This window comes from Pelobates fuscus, chromosome 10, assembly GCF_036172605.1.
Source record: "Pelobates fuscus isolate aPelFus1 chromosome 10, aPelFus1.pri, whole genome shotgun sequence".
NCBI classification, from domain to species: Eukaryota; Metazoa; Chordata; class Amphibia; order Anura; family Pelobatidae; genus Pelobates; species Pelobates fuscus.
The window spans coordinates 111,459,898-111,484,906 of NC_086326.1; the positions used below are offsets into that span (position 1 = coordinate 111,459,898).

The following is a 25,009-nucleotide window of genomic DNA, read 5'->3' on the forward strand; positions in this document are numbered from 1 at the left end:
ACTCAATTAACTCTAAGCAGAAAAAACATACATTTTACAAACCCCAAAAAGTACCCCAAAATACAACATATCCCCACAAAAGTCACATCTCCAAATAGCCACGATCTGGGTGAACTACATATCCAAAAAATCACCCAGATCGGTTCAGGGTTTCAGGAATTTCCTGGAAGTCTTATTTTTTGCCCCACCGTGCACATGGTACAATGCCCAAAACAGTTCCATACACTCGACGACAAAACACTGCTGGACAATTTAAGATGACCGCCGCCACATGTTTGCATCTGTTCCAGTTAAAAGTCCAAGGGGCATTGTGCTAAGTCCCAATCAGGGCCGGCGCGTCCAGGGCCTTAGGGCGCACCGGGTCTGGGGGCGCCAGATTTCAGTGACCGGCGTTCTAATGAGAGGCGGCGAGGGAGCTCTAACCTGTCTGCTCTGCTCCCTCGCGCGCCGAGTGCTGATTCTGCGGGAGCCGGAATATGACGTCATATTCCGGCTCCCGGCATCAGCAGACAGCCCACGAGGGAGCAGAGCAGACAGGTTAGAGCTCCCGAAGGGGCGTGGCCTGACCGCGGAGCTGAATGGCTGTGCACTGATTCGGCTCCCTGCAATCCATCGGGCAATCCACATCAATCTGAGGCAACGACCAAAAATGGGAAACCCAAAAAAGAATCAAGGTACCCAGCGCACCCCAGGGAAACATAACGGGCACAAATTGGGAACTTTAACAGGCTATTTCACGGAGTCGGCGGACCGCGAGACGGAGGCCGCGAACAACAAAATGGCGCCGTCCGACACTCATAACTATCTAGACTCCATACCTCAAAGCCCAGCGACATCGGACACCTCTGACAGACCCAACGATCACCACAGGGACCTGGAACTTAAAGAACTGATCAAAAACTTACCATCTAAGGCAGACATCGCATCCATGATGAGCAAGATGGAGACTTCTTTCCAGGAGAAGCTTGACACGATCAACTCCAGCCTGCAACAGTTTAACCACAGAGTCACCGACTTAGAAGAGGAGAGAGATGCACAACAAGCCCAAATGGTACATATGTCCTCTTTAATGGACTCCCAACTGCTTTACCTGACTGATATGCAAAGGCAGCTAGACGACCTCGACAATAGAGGAAGACGCAATAACCTAAGGGTAAGAGGGCTCCCAGAATCTCAAGGGGAAAACCTATTGAACACACTAACTGACCTATTTAACTTAATACTAGGAAAGGAACCCAACAACTCTTTCATTATAGACAGGGCACACAGATCCCTTAAACCCAGGGGCCCTGCAACAGATCTCCCAAGAGATGTCATATGTAAATTACACTATTATAATGAAAAAGAAAATGTATTAAAGGCACTGAGGGACACCAACCCCCCCTTACTATATAGAGGACATGCAGTGCAAATTTTCCCAGACCTATCATGGCTCACACTGCAAGCGAGACGAGCTTTGAAGCCGATCACAGAACATCTACGCAACCGCGACATTCGCTACAGATGGGGATTCCCCTTTGCCCTCATAGTTACCCATAAAGGTACTACGTATTCAATTGCATCACATTTAGATGTTCCACCCTTCCTAAGAGCATTAGACCTCCCAGAAACACACGTTATGGATTGGTACGGCCCCTATCCGCACCAGGACTCCATGAACCGCGCAAGGGGTATCACCCCGATGAAGAAAAGGAGAACAGATCCAAGATTCACCTCCCCACTGAGGACGCCGAGACAGGATAAAAGATAACATACGGGACATGGGAAAAGCGGAACAACCGCACCTCACAAAACCCGGTCACTCTATTTCCCTCCCCCCCCCCCCCTTATGCGGACTCTCTTTAAATTCCACTAATCCACGAACTCCGACGAAACATGCTTCATTCTGTCAGCCTCATTCTGTCGTCCACAAATGGCACTGTTATACCGAACCTTTGAACACAAAGTCTAACTGGGAACTACATAATGATAGAGGCGACGCTCAGGGGACTGCAACAGGATCTAAAAGACACTTACACCCTGAACTTACAGTCCTTGAGGGCATTGCCATGACACCACAAGAACTCTTTGTTGATTGCATAGACAGGTTGTATGTTTGCATCTTTGTTATTATGTAATTATACACACAACTGGCCCCCCCCCCCACACCTTAGAGGTGTAGTAGAGGCGACCCAGGAATGGACAGGGTTAATTAAAATATGTCTAAGTCCTGAGTCGCAATAGCTAACACAAGCAAGAGGCCCAAAAGCTAATCTCTCTCAAACTGCTCCAGACTCGAAAAGGACAATGCATTTTAATCTGTTGGTAGCCAATGGCGAGACCTGAAGCCATCGACAAGTTTCACCATCAGTTTACTCTTATCGAATTGGCTAACCCACAACCCCATCCCCACCTGGCTCATTCCATGTACATATACCTAAATGTTGCAGACTAATTATACATTTATGGAAATGCAAAAGTAAGGTTTAAGCTGAAACAAGATGTATATATGTATTTTGACCGAAATCTAAATACGTTACCAACTGGCCAGACGAAAACAGCTGAAGTATTCATATACCGGTACCAGCGACATTATTGTCTCTAATACAAGACATAGCCTTCCACTATTAATAATGTTAATCATTAACGTTGGTCGTCACTATTAAATGTTAATTATTGTTTATTAACTATTACCTATGTAGTACCTCCCTCAGAACGATAACCCCCCCCCCATGTATACCCTCCTACCCCCCCCCCTCCCTCCTACTCCCTTCCCATAAACAACATACCATAAACATAACACAGGATTTAAAGTCCTGTAAGCCCATACGCTACAGTTAAGCCCACCTGGATTGCTACCAGCCCATATAACCCCAAGAAACCAGCCTCCATCTCCTGCACAGAGATTGGAGACTTATTACACCTTTCAGGTGTTAGTTAAGGTCCGTGGCAGGGGACACAACAACCATCTTATACCACTACTTGTTCTTAAACTCCCATTATTTAACCCTGCCAGGCCTAATAGTTTGTAAGTCCTGCTCACGGACGAAGTCCTACAGAAAAGCGGCCGTATGGAGACCCGGAGTATCACCCGGTCGAGACGCGGCCCATACAAGGGGAAGGCCTAGGTGAGGCCTTACTCCCATTGTAGACCTTTCCTCCTGTTGAGGAAGGGAAGCGAGCAATACTTTATGGTTTTACTGTTTTTATATTTACACATACTGTTTTAACATTTGATTTTTCAAATTATTATATGCAAAATACGTTTATTGTATGCTAATACCTGCTATTTAGATACTACTTGGTACCAGACAACTCACCGCTTCATCAATTGTACTCACAACACCACCGCAAGGTTACATTATTTATATCACACCTTGACTACATTGACACCTACAGCGGTCTTACTTCAAACAACATGACCACTATACGTATATTGTCACAAAATGTAAAAGGTCTCAACACACCTGAAAAAAGGTCCATGGCATTACAGGATTTTCATAGACACAAAGCAGAAATTGTGTTTCTACAAGAAACCCACTTCCGGAAAGACACAGCACCTATGTTACGCAACAGACACTTTCCAACAGGTTACTTCAGCCACTTCACAGATGCGAAAGCCAGAGGAGTGGGAATCTTGTTGGGAAGTCAGGTTCCCTTTACACTTCATAAGAAAGAAATAGACGATGCAGGTAGATATCTCTTCCTAGTAGGGACCATAGGCAACACCAAAGTCACACTGGCAAATCTCTATCTCCCCAACAAAAAACAGAATCGCACACTCACCAAAATATTAAACAAACTCTCTAACTTCCAGGAGGGTCAACTTCTGGTAGGAGGAGACATGAATATATCACTTGATGGTTCCCTAGACACTACCGCCCCGTCCAGTGTCTATTTATCCACCACAAGAGACAAAATTAGACAAACACTGTATGATGCCCAACTTTTCGACTGCTGGAGATCACTACATCCATCCCGCAGGGATTTCTCCTTCTTTTCTCCCCCCACAGGCACATACACAAGAATAGACATGTTATTTACACATCACAGATTCCTACCACTGATAACATCAGCCTCCTATGGCGCAATTACATGGTCTGACCATGCTCCCCTAATCCTAGAGATGACTGTTCCCTCTCTACCTCGGCCCAAATCGCAATGGAAACTGAATGATCTCCTACTTAATGTGACGGAAGTAAACACACAACTCGCCGAGACCGCTCAGACATACTTTCTTACCAACACAACCCCGGACACACCACACACGACGATTTGGGAAGCACACAAATGTGTCCTAAGGGGTGAACTTATCAAACTGGCGTCTATCCAAAAAAAGAAAAGAGATGCCTTAATTAAGACCTTAACCACAGATATAAAAAACTTAGAGAATCAACACATCACAGATAACAAGCTTACCACATATAAAACCTTGATTGCCAAGAGAACGGAACTATCCACTTTATTGCACATATACTCAAAAAAAAAGGTCCAATTGACAAGACATAAATATTACACTCAAGGGGGCAAGTGCGGCAGACTGCTCGCACAATCCCTCAAACCAGACAGACAAACGACCTTTATACAGGGCATCAAGAAACAGGACGGAACAGTAACCCACATGTTACCTGAAATCACAGAAGGCTTTAGGCACTTCTACACAAAGCTCTACAATCTCAGGGAAACACCACCCCCACCAGCCGAAGTTCTAGATTACCTACAAAAGAGACTGAAACACACTTTGCCGAATAACCTTAAATCTTTCCTAGATGATCCGATCACGCAAGATTAATTTTTTCTAGCAATCAAAAATACCCCACTAGGGAAGAGTCCGGGCCCAGACGGCTTTACCATTAAATATTATAAACAACTAGCCCCAATATTAGCTCCTCCTTTTCTTAATGCCTACAACTCTATCTCTCAAAATGTGCCACCACCCATTCAAACTCTAGAAGCTACAATTGCACTCATCCCAAAACCAGGGAAGGACCCCCTTCAATGCGGCAGCTACAGGCCCATATCCCTAATAAACGTGGATGTTAAAATATTCACCAAAATTCTTGCATCCAGACTCAAAAATCTACTCCCAGACTTGATCCATCCGGATCAAGCTGGCTTTGTACCAAACAGAGAGGCAAAAAATAATACTACAAAAATTCTAAACCTGATTCACTGGGCAAAACAGGAGGTCTGTCAAAGCGCCCTCTTGGCTATAGACGCCGAGAAGGCATTTGATAGAGTTGATTGGTCCTTTATGCTGACAACGCTGAGGGCATTGGGGTTTGGACCTAGATGGCTGGACTGGATGTCAGCCATATACTCCAAACCAACAGCCAGACTGCGCATCAATGGGCAACTCTCCACTCCGTTTATAATAACAAACGGCACCCGTCAAGGATGCCCTCTTTCACCCTTACTTTTCATCCTAACGCTAGAACCATTCTTACAGGGTATACGGGACAACCCCCTAACTCAAGGAATAAAAATAGGCACCTCAGAGTACAAGGTATCGGCCTTTGCCGACGATATTTTATTTTCGGTCAAAAACCCCATACAATCCATCCCTCATATTCTCCAAGAGATGCAGGATTACGGAAAACTTTCAAATTTTAAAGCCAACCTTGCTAAATGTGAGTTACTCCCGATTCAAACTTCACCAGAAGTAGAGAATCAGCTTAAAAACGAATTCCATTTCTCTTGGGCAACAGTCTCAATTAAATACCTGGGCATACAAATTCCTCGACACTTGTCTCAGACCTACAATCTTAACTTTCCACCACTAATGACGAATATAAATAGAGATCTGTCCAAATGGAACAAGTTACAACACAACTGGTTTGGTAAATTAAATGTCCTAAAAATGAATGTTCTCCCTCGTATTCTCTACCTCCTCCAAGCCCTTCCTATAACAATCCCTAAAAAGTTTTTTATTAACATCAAGAACGCCTTCTCACAATACCTATGGAAAAACGCCCACCCCAGACTAGCATATTCCCTCCTAACACAAACTAGAAGAGAAGGGGGCATAGGTTTACCCAACATAGAAACATATCATAAAGCCACCCACCTAGTAAGAATATACGAGTGGACCAAACAACTGCCATCCCACCAATGGGTCTCCATGGAAGGGGCATCTACAAAAGCTCCTATCAGCACAATCTCATGGCACGAAAATGGGCGACTACTACTGTCCCACAAACAGCATCCCACTATAACAGCCACACTCAAAGTGTGGGCCTCAGTGACCAATCGCCTCAATGTGGCTCCGTTTCCTTCGCCATTATATCCAATAACACACAACCCACTCTTACCGATAGACACACCTCGGCAATTGCCACAAATAAACGAGACATCCTCATACCTCTCGCTCAAGGACATCACTCAAAACGACAAGATCAGGAACATGCAGGATCTATTCCCAGAATCCTCATACACAGGCACACACCACCTGTTTCATAATCAAATCTGTCACTTTGCTAAACACCTCTCTCTACTCCCCAGGGGAGCAAGAACGCTCACACCATTTGAACAATTATGTACAAATCACCCCTTAAAGAAAAAAGCTTTGTCAACAATGTATAAATTGCTCCAATCGAACCAACCTAATACACTCCCCATCTTTATAGAAAAATGGTCTGCAGAGATGCCAATCTCACTCTCCTCAGCACAATGGCAACAGATCATCAACAGAATTCACACTACATCCCTTAACCTAAACACACAAGAAAGCAACTATAAAAGATTGTCAAGGTGGCACTACACTCCAACCAAACTTAGTCATATCCATAAGGCCATCAAAGACAAATGTTGGCGCTGTTCGGCCCCCAAAGCTCACTCATCACATATGTGGTGGTCGTGCGCCATTGTCTCTAAATTTTGGAAACGCATCCACTCACTTACACAAACAATAACGGGCATAAAGTACCCTTATGCACCGGAACATATGCTATTCCTCCTACCCCCCCCGATAGTCAATAAGAAACCGAATCTTACCCTACTCACACACCTGCTGATAGCAGCAAATCTTCTAATCCCAATCCACTGGAAACAGACTGAAGCACCAACCATCAGAGAATGGATCCAAAAAGTAGAAAACACCAGACAGATGGAGGAAATCTCCTCTGCCTACTCCAAAAACATGACAACACACACACAAATATGGGAAAACTGGAAAACATTTCTGACTGAGGGTACCATCCCTTGCCAGGGACACAATATGAGAACCCAACGTCCATAGCCTTCCATAAGGCAAGTTCCTGAAGATCACCAGGTTTTTCATCTCATACTGATTTACATAAACTATCAACTTAAATACCCGTTGTACATGTACTTGGACAGTTGCAATTTCTGAGTAGATTATGTAAAACCCTCTGTTTATGTATTCGCATTTGCTTACATGCTCTGTAAACCGCTAACTCATCTTTTGTAAAAAAATTATGAAAGTCAACTTTACATTATTGAAGCGATATACCAATTGTATCTTTATGCTTTTTCTCATTTTGCAAATATTGTAATGCATACAAATACTTAATAAAAATTTTAAAAACCAAAAAAAAAAAAAAAAAAAAAAAAAAAAGTTAGAGCTCCCTCGCCGCCTCTCATTAGAACGCTGCCGCCTGCCGCACTGAAGCCCCACTGGACCCCAGGGACACATCCACACCAGCTCTCCAGGTAGGGAGGCTGGGTGGATATTATTATTAATTTGTGTGTGTATGTGTGAGTGTGTGTGTGTCTGAAAGTGTGAGTGTGTGTGTGTGTGTGTGTGTCTGAAAGTGTGAGTGTGTGTGTGTGTCTGAAAGTGTGAGTGTGTGTCTGAAAGTGTATGTGTGAGTGTGTGTGTCTGTGAGTGTGTCTGTGAGTGTGTCTGTGAGTGTGTCTGTGAGTGTGTTTGTGAGTGTGTGTCTGTGAGTGTGTGTCTGAAAGTGTATGTGTGAGTGTGTGTTTGTCTGTGAGTGTGTGTGTCTGTGAGTGTGTGTGTCTGTGTATGTGTGTGTATGTGTATGTGTGTGTCTGTCAGTGTGTGTGTATGTGTCTGTCAGTGTGTGTGTGTGTGTCTTTGTATGTGTTTGTCTGTGAGTGTTTATGTGTGTGTGTGTGTCTGTGTATGTGTCTGTGTGTGTCTGTGAATGATTGTATGAATGTGTGTGTCTGTCAGTGTATGAGTGTATGTTTGTGATTGAGTGTGTGTCTGTCAATGAATGAGTGTGTGTAAGATCAGTGAGTCTGTGTCTGTCAGTGACGTCTGTGTGTTTGTCATTGAGTGTGTGTGGCTGTTAGTGTTTATACACCACTGAGTGTAGCGTGGCGGAGCGGAGCGCAGTACAGGAGCTTCTGTTTCTTGTACCTGGCCAGACTGAGAGGAGGTGCTCACTGAGAGAGCACTTCCTGTCAATCCAGCCAGGTACAGAAAACTGAAGCTCCTGTGGAGGGTCTGCTCCGCAACGCTACAAGACAGGTGGGAGGCACACCAGGAAGGGGAGTGTGACCGCTAATTGGGTGGGGGGTGCACCAAGGGACAGAAAGGGGAGGGGAGAGAAAAACCAAGGGACAGGGAAAGGAGGGGGGAGGGGAGAGGAACACTAAGGGACGGGGAAGAGGGAGGGGCTGGTTAGGAGGAACATAGGTGAAGATGTTAATTTTAGAGGGGGGGGCGGAAAAATGAATCTTCGCCTATGTACCCAAAAATCCTTGCACCGGCCCTGGTCCCAATATGCACAATTAGTGTTTTTAAAAGGCAATACACCCCAGGGGCCATAGTCACAAGGCAAGAGGCTGGTAAGCATGCTTTTGCAACAATGTGTAAATAAATTGTGACTATGTGCAAACTGGGGTGATAATGTGTGACATTATATTAATTTATCAGTGTCTGTATATCAGTTGACGTGTGTGACAGTGAGAGTGTGTGTTAAATGAGCCTTATACATTATATTTATAATAAATAGCTATAAATTATATTAAAAGCCATTTTTCTTAAAGTGAGCCTGTTAGGTAGGTTCCTTGTAACATAAGTACACTCACTGATCTGACTTGGTATTAGAGAAGGTCTATGGGGGAGATGAGACAATGGGATGCTGACTGGGAGACACCAACCCTAGTGATGTCACTGAGTAATGTACTTGTATGTGTCAGTGGCTGGTGTGACATTGCTGATATTATGCACTAATTCATTATTTGGTTCCAGCAGGGGGTAAAGTTGATTTTGAGGACTTTGTGGAGCTAATGGGGCCCAAACTTCTGGCAGAGACAGCTGACATGATAGGTGTGAAGGAGCTGCGAGACGCATTCCGAGAGGTATTCTGTTATTATAAAAAGCCTTCCTGAAAAATATACAGGGGTCTGAACATAAGATAATAATACACAAGTGTTACATGCTACTGAATAATCTTTCCATTTTTATCCATTGTCCCCATTATTTATAATCATTCTTCTGCCTGCTGTCCTTTTACTTCTCTTTTCCACATTTCTCTGTTGAACCTGTATTGACATTCCAGATGAATCAGGAACATCCACCCAAGATATCAAAAAAAAATTATACACATTTGAAATTGATGTAATTGTACATTTATGATACTACTCACTTCTAATTAGTTTCTCCTATTGTCAGTTTGATGCTAATGGTGATGGCCGGATCAGCACACGGGAACTCCGAGAAGCCATGAGAAAACTTTTGGGACAACAGCTAGCACCACGTGAAGTAGATGAGATTTTGAGGGATGTGGATGTTAATGGAGATGGTCTTGTGGATTTTGAAGGTAAACCCATGTATTTATTTACTGTGTTATTGACTAAATAACTTAAAACATTGATGCTACTAAAGCTAACTTTCAGTAAAGAGTGGGCTCAGGGTGTTGTAATAATGCAAATTGCTCATCATACTTTGACTGAAGCTTTAAAGGAAGACTCCAAGAGCCATAATCACTACAGCTTGCTGCAGTAGTTATTCTGTCAGGAGTTCCCTAGCTTCCCCCCAGATGTAAGGAATTGGAACTGTTATAGAATGGTTTCACTTGGCTGGGCACTGCTCTACAGCCTTCAGAGAGCTGGAAGTTCTTTTTCTGAGTTAATCCCAGTAATGCAGGTTTACTTTATTGACTGGGAGTGATCAGTTGACATTCTCAGTCAAGGATCTGGTTCTGCACTACAGCGCTTATCTCAAGAGACTTAACAGAAACATTTTTTTCCTGCCATCCATCAATGAGTATGCAATTTACCTCTATCACTATAAAACAAACAGAATATAGGCGCTCACTATAGTGTGAACAGGTGATATTAAATGGGCAGCAGTGATCAGCACAAGGATTCCCCACCTTATGAGAAAATAATAGTGAACAACAGTAAAAGAAAACCGCGCCCTTATTGTGATACGAACATACGTACTCAAGTCCTTACAATTTCAGCGGTATACCTCAAAAAAAGAGAACATACAAAATAATAGTGTAACTCTGTGGGTAATCTGAGAGTGAAAAAAGAAATATATAGTTGTACACTCACATTTGGCAGAGCTAAATACAGAGCTCTGCTGTTTTTAGCGCATAGACGGAATGATCCCCGTCCTAGGATATATGTGGAGTAATCAGCGTCTTGATGGTCTCAAACAGAAAAAAACAGACAGGAATATCCACATATTGTAGTAGGTACTAGACTTAGTATGGGTGATAAGTGAATAAAAGGTATCATACTCACATTTACTAGAGCGTACCTCGCTCTAGTTAGTAGCGCATAGGTGGTATGATCCCCACCAAGGAATATAGACGAAAACCAGGAACAAAAAAATATAGTATGGAGATCTCAGAGTAGTAAAAAAAGTAATAAAAAGTATATTAAAACTATTTATTAACATATATATTAGTAAAAAACAGAATACATAAAATACTCTATGAGAAAGTCCATATAAAATCCACTTTACGCGTTTCACCTATAGAGGCTTCTTCAGAAGTGTGGATAGAGTCCTGGTAGTGTCCAAATATATAGCAGAATTAGTAGAAACAATTGGTAACATGTGATAGGAAAATTCGTTTGCTTACTGTGTCCTGATTTCGCGCGCGCTGTCAAACCGGAAGTGACGCGGCGCCATACTTTCCAATGATTTCAAGGAAGTGGGTTTGTTCTAACCACCGGTGGAACGCATGCGTCATACCGGAAATGACGCGGCGTGACCGGCCGGTGGTATTCTGTGCGTTCCAGCGTGGAACGCATATCGAAAACGGGCCAATCAGGGGCTATAGCTGGTCTCTGTGGGTGATGCCGGGTTGATGTCCGTGGGCAAATAAAAAATTAATGTCCAAATCTGGCAGGCAATCGACCAATATGCAAGCACAATATGAAGTACAAAAACAATAACATAGACCTTATTAATAAGAAGTATATATGTATACATAACTATAATAGTGTGTGTTAATATACAAGTAAAGGGTACATAAAATTGCACATAAGAAATCAAAGTGAGTGACTCCACTCCATGGCTGGAGTGTCTACATGTATACACAAACATAGATATCCATGTAAGTAAGTGATATATTGGATATATGGGTCACATAAATGATAGAAGGCTTGGATAAAAAGCAATATAATAGAAAAAATTAGAATGAGGTAAATAAAATACTGATAAAGTATAGAAATAGAAAAAATGAGTGAATAAATATATAATATGATATATGTCAAGGGTATAATTAATATGGATGGGTGTATATAGACTCTATGTCTGTATATACATGTGTATACAGTATAAAATGTATATGTATAACGAATATATATATATAAAGAAGGGAAAATATTTAAACAGGAGAAAAAGGGGAGAATGGGGCTAAAAAATTGAAATAAAAATGGAATAAAATACAAGAAGAACGGCAATAAATATTACAAAGGAAAAATAAATATAGCAAGCATGGGTCAATATTATAAAAAGTTAAAAAGGTCAAAATCTATATTTAGGCCGTTCGGATGTAACGTATCAATTTTGAACACCCATTCCATCTCCTTTTGACCTATTTTTTTGATAAAATCACCTCCTCTCCAATGGTTTTTTATTGTAGCAATTCCTATAAATGTAAGAGATTTAGGGTCACTATCGTGTTTGCAGAAGTGAGCAGACACTGAATGTTGTTCATATTTCTTTTCGATATTTCTACAGTGTTCTGCTATGCGTATTTTTAAAGGTCTAATGGTACGACCAATATACTGGAGGCCGCACGGGCATTCTAACAAATAAATAACATTCTTGCTTTCACAAGTAATAGTTTCTTTAATATTATAGATCTTATTGTTGTTATTTGATTTGAAAGTCGACCTTCTTTTCTCTGTTGGTTTTGTTTTTTTGCAAGCTATGCAACTGTTGCATTTAAAGAAACCATTGGCGAGGGGTAAAAAATCCTTTATGTGTTTGCTTACTGCTTGATCTTTGGTGTAGTTATTCGTCAGATGCATTTTTAAATTTGGGGCACCTCTAAAAACAATGTGTGGTTTATTTGGAATTATGTCTTTCAGAATAGGGTCTTCTTTTAAAAGGTGCCAATGTTTGTTCATTATCCTTTTTAGATGTTTGTTTTTATCATTGTAATCTAATACTATCGGTAGATTAACTTGATCTTTTTGATTAGGTTTTATTTTATGTATAAGCTCTTTTTGATTGATCTCCAACGTTTGCTGTATGGTAGACTCTATTTGTTCTTTATTATAGCCTTTGTTAGTTAAGCAATTTTTAATCTTATTCGCCTGTTCTAAAAAAACTTTGTTATCCGAACAATTTCTCCTGAGTCTAGTAATTTGGCTCTTTGGGATGCTATTGAGCCAAACTTTATTGTGGCAGCTTTTTGTGTTAATATAATTGTTCACATGAACATCTTTGAAATGAGTTTTGGTATGGATAGCACCATCTTTAATATAAATGTTAAGATCCAAATATGTGATCTCTTTATCATTTATTTCTGAGGTTAAAATGATACCCTCTTGATTTGAGTTTAAAAAGTGGATAAAATCATGTGCTTCCTTTAGAGTACCCTTCCAAATAAAAATAAGATCGTCTATATATCTAGAGTAGGATACTAGATTCGACGTCCAGCCATGCCCACTCCAAATAAATCTGTCTTCCCACTCGGCCATAAAGAGGTTGGCATAGCTGGGCGCGAATCTAGTACCCATGGCTGTACCTCTGTTTTGTAAGTAAAAAGAATCTTTAAACCAAAAGTAATTGTTGTTAAGAATCAGATTAATACCGTCGATTAAAAAGTCAATTTGTTCTTGTTCCATAAAATTAGCTTTTTCTAAAATAGTCTTAACTGCATTACACCCTTTATCATGCTGTATGATGGTGTACAGTGACTGGACATCGCAAGTAATAAATAAAAAATCTTTTTGCCAAGTAATCTTTTCAAGTTTTTTTAGAAGGTCTATGGTGTCCCTGAGGTATGATTTAGATTGAATAACATACGGCTGAAGTAGGATGTCTATATATTCCGAAAGATTCGAAAGTGCAGACCCTATCCCAGAGACGATAGGACGTCCTGGGGGTTTAGTTAGGTCCTTATGAATCTTGGGAAGGAAGTAGATAACTGGGATTCTTGGATGTGCGACATTTAGGTAATGGAATTCCTTAGGGTCTAAAATGCCCTCATTTAATCCTCTTTTTAAAAAAGATGTTAGTTTTTCTTTTATAGTTACGGTGGGGTTCACTTTTAATTTAATATAAGTGGTGGGGTCGTTTAGTTGTTTATTAGCCTCTTCCTCATATTGTTCTTTTGATAGTACCACCAGACCTCCACCCTTGTCTGCGGGTTTGATTACAATGGACTTGTCATTATACAGGTCTTTTAGGATTTGTCTTTCATTTTTGTTTAAATTGGCTTTGTCCTTATATCTATTATTGTTTTCCAAGTTTCTTATGTCTCTCCCAACTTTTTTCTCAAAGATGTCGAGAGCACTAGATTTATAGTGTGCAGGATAAAAACTAGACTTGTTCTTTAGGTTGCTTTTTATGTATTTTTTGTCTGAGGTATCGGCAGGGACGTTTATGGGTCTGGCTTGTTCATTTTTGGCAGCAAAAAATCTTTTCAATGTGGCGTTTCTAACGAACTTGTTGATATCTATAAAGGTCATAAAGGAGTTATATGGTCTTGTTGGTGCAAATTTCAGGCCCTTTTTTAAAACATCTATTTCCATTTTATTTAGATTTTTATTGGATAGATTGAATATGCCTGTGGGTGAATGGTTAGATGCTAAGATCTTTCCATTCGACCTTTTTTGCTGTCTTCTCCCTGATCTTCGTCCTCTAGGTCTCTCTTTCGGCTCTTTATTGGGGTAATGTTTATAAGGTTCGTATGACGTTCCCTGTTGTAAGGAATTTCTAAAAAAGAAGTTTCGTCGAATGGTTCACAAAATGATAACACATTGTATCTGTTTTTTGTGATCAATTCATTTGGAGTGTTGGATTCGCATTCATCGTGTTTTTTGCGATTTTTTGTAGTGACTTTTTCCCAAGAGTAGTGTTGTTTTTTAGTGTGTCTTTGTTGTGGTGAAAATGGTGCATATGTGTGTTTGTGAGTTTTTGGTCTTACAATAAGTGGTGTATCTGTGTGCTGTGAATGGGTTCTATCATTGTAGTGTAGATCTTTTCTATTATATTCTGGAAATCTAGTGCGGGCCGAAATTTGTTTAGCCGTTACGGCTGTGTTTTTAGTACCATTTTGGGAAGTATTTTTTTGGAAGGTGCTTTTTTGAAAATGTTAATTTGGAGATTTTTCCCAGTGATGCATATTATGGAATTTCTTAATGTGTCTCTTTGGAGATCTCTGTTGGTGATAAGTGTAGGGTTGGTAATTTTCCCTTGTTGTTCTGTGTGGTCTCTTTTGTTTAAATTCAGTGTCAGTGTATTGGTGATAATTCGTATTTCTATTATTATGGTAGTGAATTTTCTTTGCATTATATGTGCGTATTTGGTTATGAGCATAATCGTGTTTATCTCTATTGTATTTTGTGATTTTAATTTTTTTGGTGTCCATTTCAATTTTTTCAACTGTTTTTTTGATTTTTAGTGTTTGGTTGTAGTATATTTCAGTGTCGGCAAATGGGATAAGTTGGTCCCTTAGATTATTGATCTTTTTGTCCAAATTTAGAAGTTTTTCATTTTTTACCTTAATCAGACTTTTCATTAATACAAAAGTACAAAACTCCAAATGGTTTTACCATTCTTCCATGAATGGTTTATTGTCAGTGTCTGACGTGGGCATTTTAAATAACCTTAAACCCCTAGGGGTAATTTTTTCGTTTATATACTTAGTTAGAGTGGCTATTTCCCATCTCAATTTCATTTCTTTAATCAGAGAGAATTCCAATTCTTTTAATAGTTCTTGTGGATCATCAAATATGATTAGCAATTCATCATCATTGGGATTTGTTAGATCCTCAAAATTGTTGAAAATATCATCTATGTCTATATTATAGTTATCACGATATTCAAACAATGTCATATTGTGATGTCTATAGGGCTGCCTACAAAGGGGAATATGGTAAATGCAAAACAAACAGAATATAGGCGCTCACTATAGTGTGAACAGGTGATATTAAATGGGCAGCAGTGATCAGCACAAGGATTCCCCACCTTATGAGAAAATAATAGTGAACAACAGTAAAAGAAAACCGCGGCCGGTCACGCCGCGTCATTTCCGGTATGACGCGTGCGTTCCACCGGTGGTTAGAACAAACCCACTTCCTTGAAATCATTGGAAAGTATGGCGCCGCGTCACTTCCGGTTTGACAGCGCGCGCGAAATCAGGACACAGTAAGCAAACGAATTTTCCTATCACATGTTACCAATTGTTTCTACTAATTCTGCTATATATTTGGACACTACCAGGACTCTATCCACACTTCTGAAGAAGCCTCTATAGGTGAAACGCGTAAAGTGGATTTTATATGGACTTTCTCATAGAGTATTTTATGTATTCTGTTTTTTACTAATATATATGTTAATAAATAGTTTTAATATACTTTTTATTACTTTTTTTACTACTCTGAGATCTCCATACTATATTTTTTTGTTCCTGGTTTTCGTCTATATTCCTTGGTGGGGATCATACCACCTATGCGCTACTAACTAGAGCGAGGTACGCTCTAGTAAATGTGAGTATGATACCTTTTATTCACTTATCACCCATACTAAGTCTAGTACCTACTACACTATGTGGATATTCCTGTCTGTTTTTTTCTGTTTGAGACCATCAAGACGCTGATTACTCCACATATATCCTAGGACGGGGATCATTCCGTCTATGCGCTAAAAACAGCAGAGCTCTGTATTTAGCTCTGCCAAATGTGAGTGTACAACTATATATTTCTTTTTTCACTCTCAGATTACCCACAGAGTTACACTATTATTTTGTATGTTCTCTTTTTTTGAGGTATACCGCTGAAATTGTAAGGACTTGAGTACGTATGTTCGTATCACAATAAGGGCGCGGTTTTCTTTTACTGTTGTTCACTATTATTTTCTCATAAGGTGGGGAATCCTTGTGCTGATCACTGCTGCCCATTTAATATCACCTGTTCACACTATAGTGAGCGCCTATATTCTGTTTGTTTTGCATTTACCATATTCCCCTTTGTAGGCAGCCCTATAGACATCACAATATGACATTGTTTGAATATCGTGATAACTATAATATAGACATAGATGATATTTTCAACAATTTTGAGGATCTAACAAATCCCAATGATGATGAATTGCTAATCATATTTGATGATCCACAAGAATTATTAAAAGAATTGGAATTCTCTCTGATTAAAGAAATGAAATTGAGATGGGAAATAGCCACTCTAACTAAGTATATAAACGAAAAAATTACCCCTAGGGGTTTAAGGTTATTTAAAATGCCCACGTCAGACACTGACAATAAACCATTCATGGAAGAATGGTACAACCATTTGGAGTTTTGTACTTTTGGATTAATGAAAAGTCTGATTAAGGTAAAAAATGAAAAACTTCTAAATTTGGACAAAAAGATCAATAATCTAAGGGACCAACTTATCCCATTTGCCGACACTGAAATATACTACAACCAAACACTAAAAATCAAAAAAACAGTTGAAAAAATTGAAATGGACACCAAAAAAATTAAAATCACAAAATACAATAGAGATAAACACGATTATGCTCATAACCAAATACGCACATATAATGCAAAGAAAATTCACTACCATAATAATAGAAATACGAATTATCACCAATACACTGACACTGAATTTAAACAAAAGAGACCACACAGAACAACAAGGGAAAATTACCAACCCTACACTTATCACCAACAGAGATCTCCAAAGAGACACATTAAGAAATTCCATAATATGCATCACTGGGAAAAATCTCCAAATTAACATTTTCAAAAAAGCACCTTCCAAAAAAATACTTCCCAAAATGGTACTAAAAACACAGCCGTAACGGCTAAACAAATTTCGGCCCGCACTAGATTTCCAGAATATAATAGAAAAGATCTACACTACAATGATAGAACCCATTCACAGCACACAGATACACCACTTATTGTAAGACCAAAAACTCACAAACACACATATGCACCATTTTCACCACAACAAAGACACACTAAAAAACAACACTACTCTTGGGAAAAAGTCACTACAAAAAATCGCAAAAAACACGATGAATGCGAATCCAACACTCCAAATGAATTGATCACAAAAAACAGATACAATGTGTTATCATTTTGTGAACCATTCGACGAAACTTCTTTTTTAGAAATTCCTTACAACAGGGAACGTCATACGAACCTTATAAACATTACCCCAATAAAGAGCCGAAAGAGAGACCTAGAGGACGAAGATCAGGGAGAAGACAGCAAAAAAGGTCGAATGGAAAGATCTTAGCATCTAACCATTCACCCACAGGCATATTCAATCTATCCAATAAAAATCTAAATAAAATGGAAATAGATGTTTTAAAAAAGGGCCTGAAATTTGCACCAACAAGACCATATAACTCCTTTATGACCTTTATAGATATCAACAAGTTCGTTAGAAACGCCACATTGAAAAGATTTTTTGCTGCCAAAAATGAACAAGCCAGACCCATAAACGTCCCTGCCGATACCTCAGACAAAAAATACATAAAAAGCAACCTAAAGAACAAGTCTAGTTTTTATCCTGCACACTATAAATCTAGTGCTCTCGACATCTTTGAGAAAAAAGTTGGGAGAGACATAAGAAACTTGGAAAACAATAATAGATATAAGGACAAAGCCAATTTAAACAAAAATGAAAGACAAATCCTAAAAGACCTGTATAATGACAAGTCCATTGTAATCAAACCCGCAGACAAGGGTGGAGGTCTGGTGGTACTATCAAAAGAACAATATGAGGAAGAGGCTAATAAACAACTAAACGACCCCACCACTTATATTAAATTAAAAGTGAACCCCACCGTAACTATAAAAGAAAAACTAACATCTTTTTTAAAAAGAGGATTAAATGAGGGCATTTTAGACCCTAAGGAATTCCATTACCTAAATGTCGCACATCCAAGAATCCCAGTTATCTACTTCCTTCCCAAGATTCATAAGGACCTAACTAAACCCCCAGGACGTCCTATCGTCTCTGGGATAGGGTCTGCACTTTCGAATCTTTCGGAATATATAGACATCCTACTTCAGCCGTATGTTATTCAATCTAAATCATACCTCAGGGACACCATAGACCTTCTAAAAAAACTTGAAAAGATTACTTGGCAAAAAGATTTTTTATTTATTACTTGCGATGTCCAGTCACTGTACACCATCATACAGCATGATAAAGGGTGTAATGCAGTTAAGACTATTTTAGAAAAAGCTAATTTTATGGAACAAGAACAAATTGACTTTTTAATCGACGGTATTAATCTGATTCTTAACAACAATTACTTTTGGTTTAAAGATTCTTTTTACTTACAAAACAGAGGTACAGCCATGGGTACTAGATTCGCGCCCAGCTATGCCAACCTCTTTATGGCCGAGTGGGAAGACAGATTTATTTGGAGTGGGCATGGCTGGACGTCGAATCTAGTATCCTACTCTAGATATATAGACGATCTTATTTTTATTTGGAAGGGTACTCTAAAGGAAGCACATGATTTTATCCACTTTTTAAACTCAAATCAAGAGGGTATCATTTTAACCTCAGAAATAAATGATAAAGAGATCACATATTTGGATCTTAACATTTATATTAAAGATGGTGCTATCCATACCAAAACTCATTTCAAAGATGTTCATGTGAACAATTATATTAACACAAAAAGCTGCCACAATAAAGTTTGGCTCAATAGCATCCCAAAGAGCCAAATTACTAGACTCAGGAGAAATTGTTCGGATAACAAAGTTTTTTTAGAACAGGCGAATAAGATTAAAAATTGCTTAACTAACAAAGGCTATAATAAAGAACAAATAGAGTCTACCATACAGCAAACGTTGGAGATCAATCAAAAAGAGCTTATACATAAAATAAAACCTAATCAAAAAGATCAAGTTAATCTACCGATAGTATTAGATTACAATGATAAAAACAAACATCTAAAAAGGATAATGAACAAACATTGGCACCTTTTAAAAGAAGACCCTATTCTGAAAGACATAATTCCAAATAAACCACACATTGTTTTTAGAGGTGCCCCAAATTTAAAAATGCATCTGACGAATAACTACACCAAAGATCAAGCAGTAAGCAAACACATAAAGGATTTTTTACCCCTTGCCAATGGTTTCTTTAAATGCAACAGTTGCATAGCTTGCAAAAAAACAAAACCAACAGAGAAAAGAAGGTCGACTTTCAAATCCAATAACAACAATAAGATCTATAATATTAAAGAAACTATTACTTGTGAAAGCAAGAATGTTATTTATTTGTTAGAATGCCCGTGCGGCCTCCAGTATATTGGTCGTACCATTAGACCTTTAAAAATACGCATAGCAGAACACTGTAGAAATATCGAAAAGAAATATGAACAACATTCAGTGTCTGCTCACTTCTGCAAACACGATAGTGACCCTAAATCTCTTACATTTATAGGAATTGCTACAATAAAAAACCATTGGAGAGGAGGTGATTTTATCAAAAAAATAGGTCAAAAGGAGATGGAATGGGTGTTCAAAATTGATACGTTACATCCGAACGGCCTAAATATAGATTTTGACCTTTTTAACTTTTTATAATATTGACCCATGCTTGCTATATTTATTTTTCCTTTGTAATATTTATTGCCGTTCTTCTTGTATTTTATTCCATTTTTATTTCAATTTTTTAGCCCCATTCTCCCCTTTTTCTCCTGTTTAAATATTTTCCCTTCTTTATATATATATATATATTCGTTATACATATACATTTTATACTGTATACACATGTATATACAGACATAGAGTCTATATACACCCATCCATATTAATTATACCCTTGACATATATCATATTATATATTTATTCACTCATTTTTTCTATTTCTATACTTTATCAGTATTTTATTTACCTCATTCTAATTTTTTCTATTATATTGCTTTTTATCCAAGCCTTCTATCATTTATGTGACCCATATATCCAATATATCACTTACTTACATGGATATCTATGTTTGTGTATACATGTAGACACTCCAGCCATGGAGTGGAGTCACTCACTTTGATTTCTTATGTGCAATTTTATGTACCCTTTACTTGTATATTAACACACACTATTATAGTTATGTATACATATATACTTCTTATTAATAAGGTCTATGTTATTGTTTTTGTACTTCATATTGTGCTTGCATATTGGTCGATTGCCTGCCAGATTTGGACATTCATTTTTTATTTGCCCACGGACATCAACCCGGCATCACCCACAGAGACCAGCTATAGCCCCTGATTGGCCCGTTTTCGATATGCGTTCCACGCTGGAACGCACAGAATACCACCGGCCGGTCACGCCGCGTCATTTCCGGTATGACGCATGCGTTCCACCGGTGGTTAGAACAAACCCACTTCCTTGAAATCATTGGAAAGTATGGCGCCGCGTCACTTCCGGTTTGACAGCGCGCGCGAAATCAGGACACAGTAAGCAAACGAATTTTCCTATCACATGTTACCAATTGTTTCTACTAATTCTGCTATATATTTGGACACTACCAGGACTCTATCCACACTTCTGAAGAAGCCTCTATAGGTGAAACGCGTAAAGTGGATTTTATATGGACTTTCTCATAGAGTATTTTATGTATTCTGTTTTTTACTAATATATATGTTAATAAATAGTTTTAATATACTTTTTATTACTTTTTTTACTACTCTGAGATCTCCATACTATATTTTTTTGTTCCTGGTTTTCGTCTATATTCCTTGGTGGGGATCATACCACCTATGCGCTACTAACTAGAGCGAGGTACGCTCTAGTAAATGTGAGTACGATACCTTTTATTCACTTATCACCCATACTAAGTCTAGTACCTACTACACTATGTGGATATTCCTGTCTGTTTTTTTCTGTTTGAGACCATCAAGACGCTGATTACTCCACATATATCCTAGGACGGGGATCATTCCGTCTATGCGCTAAAAACAGCAGAGCTCTGTATTTAGCTCTGCCAAATGTGAGTGTACAACTATATATTTCTTTTTTCACTCTCAGATTACCCACAGAGTTACACTATTATTTTGTAAGTTCTCTTTTTTTGAGGTATACCGCTGAAATTGTAAGGACTTGAGTACGTATGTTCGTATCACAATAAGGGCGCGGTTTTCTTTTACTGTTGTTCATTACCTCTATCACTGACTGAGCTTCCATTTTGGTCATGCTAAATGTGTCTAACCACAGAGATGTTAATCACTTCATCAAATGGCCTACACAAACCTCAAGGACTGCAATCTACAATCACCCATTTGTCAATGAACTATGTAGAAGTTGAATCTTCTCAGACAGTTGCACAGCTACATAGCAAGCTATGTTTAAAAAAGTAAATCAAGTATCAACCCAAAATGAAGCAATTTCCAGTTGTGCCACAAAAAGGGAAATATCTTCTCTGTTTCTTAATTATTCTTAATTTAAAAAACAAAAACAAAAATGTTCCTCTGTTCTAGGGGTGAAATCACTTTCTTCAGGTTTCTTGTTATAGTGGAGCCCCAGTATCCTGACTGGATACAGCTGCTAAAATTTCCTCTCACCTAGAATAAGAGCCCTTTAGTGTTTATAGCCCCTTTCCGCAGGCATCAGACAACACATGATGCTGGAAAGAATAACTGGTTTTAATCAACACAATGCAGCCTTTTAAGCACTGACTCACAAGATGGGGTTTCCATTCATTATTTAGCAATTCCACCCTTGCATCTCTGTGTCTGCAAGATAATTGTGTTAACTCTAGCTAAATAAATTATCTCCCAGATACAGAAATCCTAAGAGGAGCTTGCTGGTAACTCATGGAGGGGAGGGGGAACAGGGAGCATTATAGTCTGTTAATAAGTTCTAGCAGTGTTTTTGGTGGTATCTGCCACACTTCCCTCTTCTCAACAGTACATACTGTTCATAAACAGGTTACGAGAGAGTTGTATGTGGTATCTATATATATATATATATATATATATATATATATATAACGGACCGTTTCAGCATAAAAGGGGAAAAATCCGTTTAGGCGATAATCCCCTTTTCACAAAAAGGCACAGCTACTGTAAAAGCACCAAAACTCACGAATTCGGATATAGGTGAATGCACCAAACTCCCGAACTGCATACAAGGGAATAAGGTAGCACTCCAAACTCCCGAACTGGAACCTCACGAATTGCTGCTAGCAGACGAACAGGAAAAGCTCCCAAGCGGCTTACACTCCTGGCAGTCAGTCCCTATCAGCATACAGTGAATCCCCCCAAGAACGAGACAAGGCTCCGTGTTGAAGGTCAAGCAGTGATCTGTTTATTCAGGGCTACCTGCCCCTGTATTTATGCAGGTCTCCCACCTGGTGGATACTCCCCTAGGGGACCAGATGGAAGACTGAAACAGCAGACAGACATGTATCATTTTCGTACACACAGCCACAATACTTTCCCACCATGCATCTTGGTTTCCTCCTCCCTGCCCTGGAGATAATTAATGAAGTAATTCAATTATCTCCTAAGACAAAGGCCAGACTCCATTATGCACATGGTGACACAGAAACAGACTATCACTTTAAAATACATACAGACACATTTTATACACAAAACACAGACATGTAACATATCCCCAGATAGCTCAGGTCTGGGTGCACATTATTATGTGAATGGCACCCAGATCACACAAATACATTTTAATTGCCATGGAGCCAAAGTCTTTAATTATACGAACAGGCTCCATGGCAGGCTATCTGGGTTACTACAGTTCACATAAAACAAACTACCGAATTTCCCTGCATTCACCAAATCCATACGAATTAGAACCAGGGGCTGGAGGTTCAGCGGTGCCTGCACGTAAAAGTGTCCGATTTTGGTGCATGAAAGCCGGGCAGAAAAGTGCTGGCTGCTCGGGGAGCTCCAGAACAGCGCCACCTAGCGGCCGCTAAGTGTAACAGCGGCCACACAGTTAACAGGCAATTAACCGCAGCTTCAGGGAGGTAAATTGGCAGCACACTCCAGCTTCTGGGTGGCCAATTAACAACGCCGGCCGGCTTCCCACGGCTCTGGGATGGTTGGTGAACGGCTGTTTGTTCGGTAGATGAAATCTACCGAACTGCTGTGCAGAAAGGGAGAAATAAATCCTTCTGCACAGTAAAATTAACCCTTTAGCTGCCGGTCCATAGTCCAGAGGCAGCAGGCGGGCAACCAGGCTCCTCCAATACAATGTGGCGAGATTGGTTTCGTCACAATATATATATATATACCGTATATACTCGAGTATAAGCCGAGTTTTTCAGCACATTTTTTGTGCTGAAAAGCCCCAACTCGGCTTATACTCGAGTCAATAGTCTGTATTATGGCAATTTGCATTGCCATAATACAGACTGGGGCTGTGGGGGCTGCAGAGAGATGTTACTTACCTTTCCTGCAGCTCCTGTCAGCTCTCTCCTCCTCCGCCGGTCCGTTCAGCTCTTCTGTCAGCTCACAGTGTAAATCTTGCGAGAGCCGCGGCTCTCGCGAGATTTACACTGGGAGCTGACCGAGGTGCTGAACGGACCGGCGGAGTCGGAGAGAGCTGACAGGAGCTGCAGGAAAGGTAAGTAACATCTCTCTGCAGCCCCCACAGCCCCCTCCTACACAGTGCCCATCCACTGGACCACCAGGGAAGGAGAGCCCCCCTCCCTGGCCAGCTAGCAAGCAGGGAGGGGGGACGAAAAAAATGTGTATATATATTAATAATAATAAAAAAAATAAAAATAAAAGAATAATAAAATAAAAATAATAATAAAATAAAAAATAATAATAAAATAAAAAAATTATAATAATAAAAAAATGTAATTAAGCAAAAAAATATTAAAATAATTAAAAAAATAAAAATGCCCACCCCCCACCAAGGCTCTGCATCACACTCTGCATTACACACACACACACACACACACACACTGCATTCATACACACACACACACTGCATTCATACACACACACACTGCATTCATACACATACACACTGCATTCATACACATACACAAACTGCATTCATACACACACAAACTGCATTCATACACACACTGCACGCATACACACACACACTGCACTCATACACACACACTGCACTCATACACACACACTGCACTCATACACACACACACTGCACTCATACACACACACACTGCACTCATACACACACACACTGCACTCATACACACACACACTGCACTCATACACACACTGCATTCATACACACACTGCATTCATACACACACACACTGCATTCATACACACACACACTGCACTCATACACACACACACTGCACTCATACACACACACTGCACTCATACACACACACACACACAGCACTCATACACACACAGCACTCATACACACACTGCACTCATACACACACTGCACTCATACACACACTGCACTGTATGTTTTCTGAT

At 39.6% G+C, this 25,009-nt stretch overlaps 1 protein-coding gene across 3 annotated transcripts in view; it reads left to right on the forward strand.

The window, feature by feature from the left end:
* LOC134575564 (calcium-binding protein 2-like) overlaps positions 1 to 25,009 on the forward strand; it is a 343,677-nt gene that overhangs the window by 259,357 nt on the left and 59,311 nt on the right. For 2 of the 3 annotated variants that reach the window (XM_063434864.1, XM_063434866.1), the window contains 2 exons: positions 9,161 to 9,270; positions 9,584 to 9,731. In XM_063434864.1, coding sequence (XP_063290934.1) covers positions 9,161 to 9,270; positions 9,584 to 9,731 — 258 coding nt within the window. The remainder of the gene's footprint in view (positions 1 to 9,160; positions 9,271 to 9,583; positions 9,732 to 25,009) is intronic. The other variant, XM_063434865.1, reaches the window with a different exon arrangement.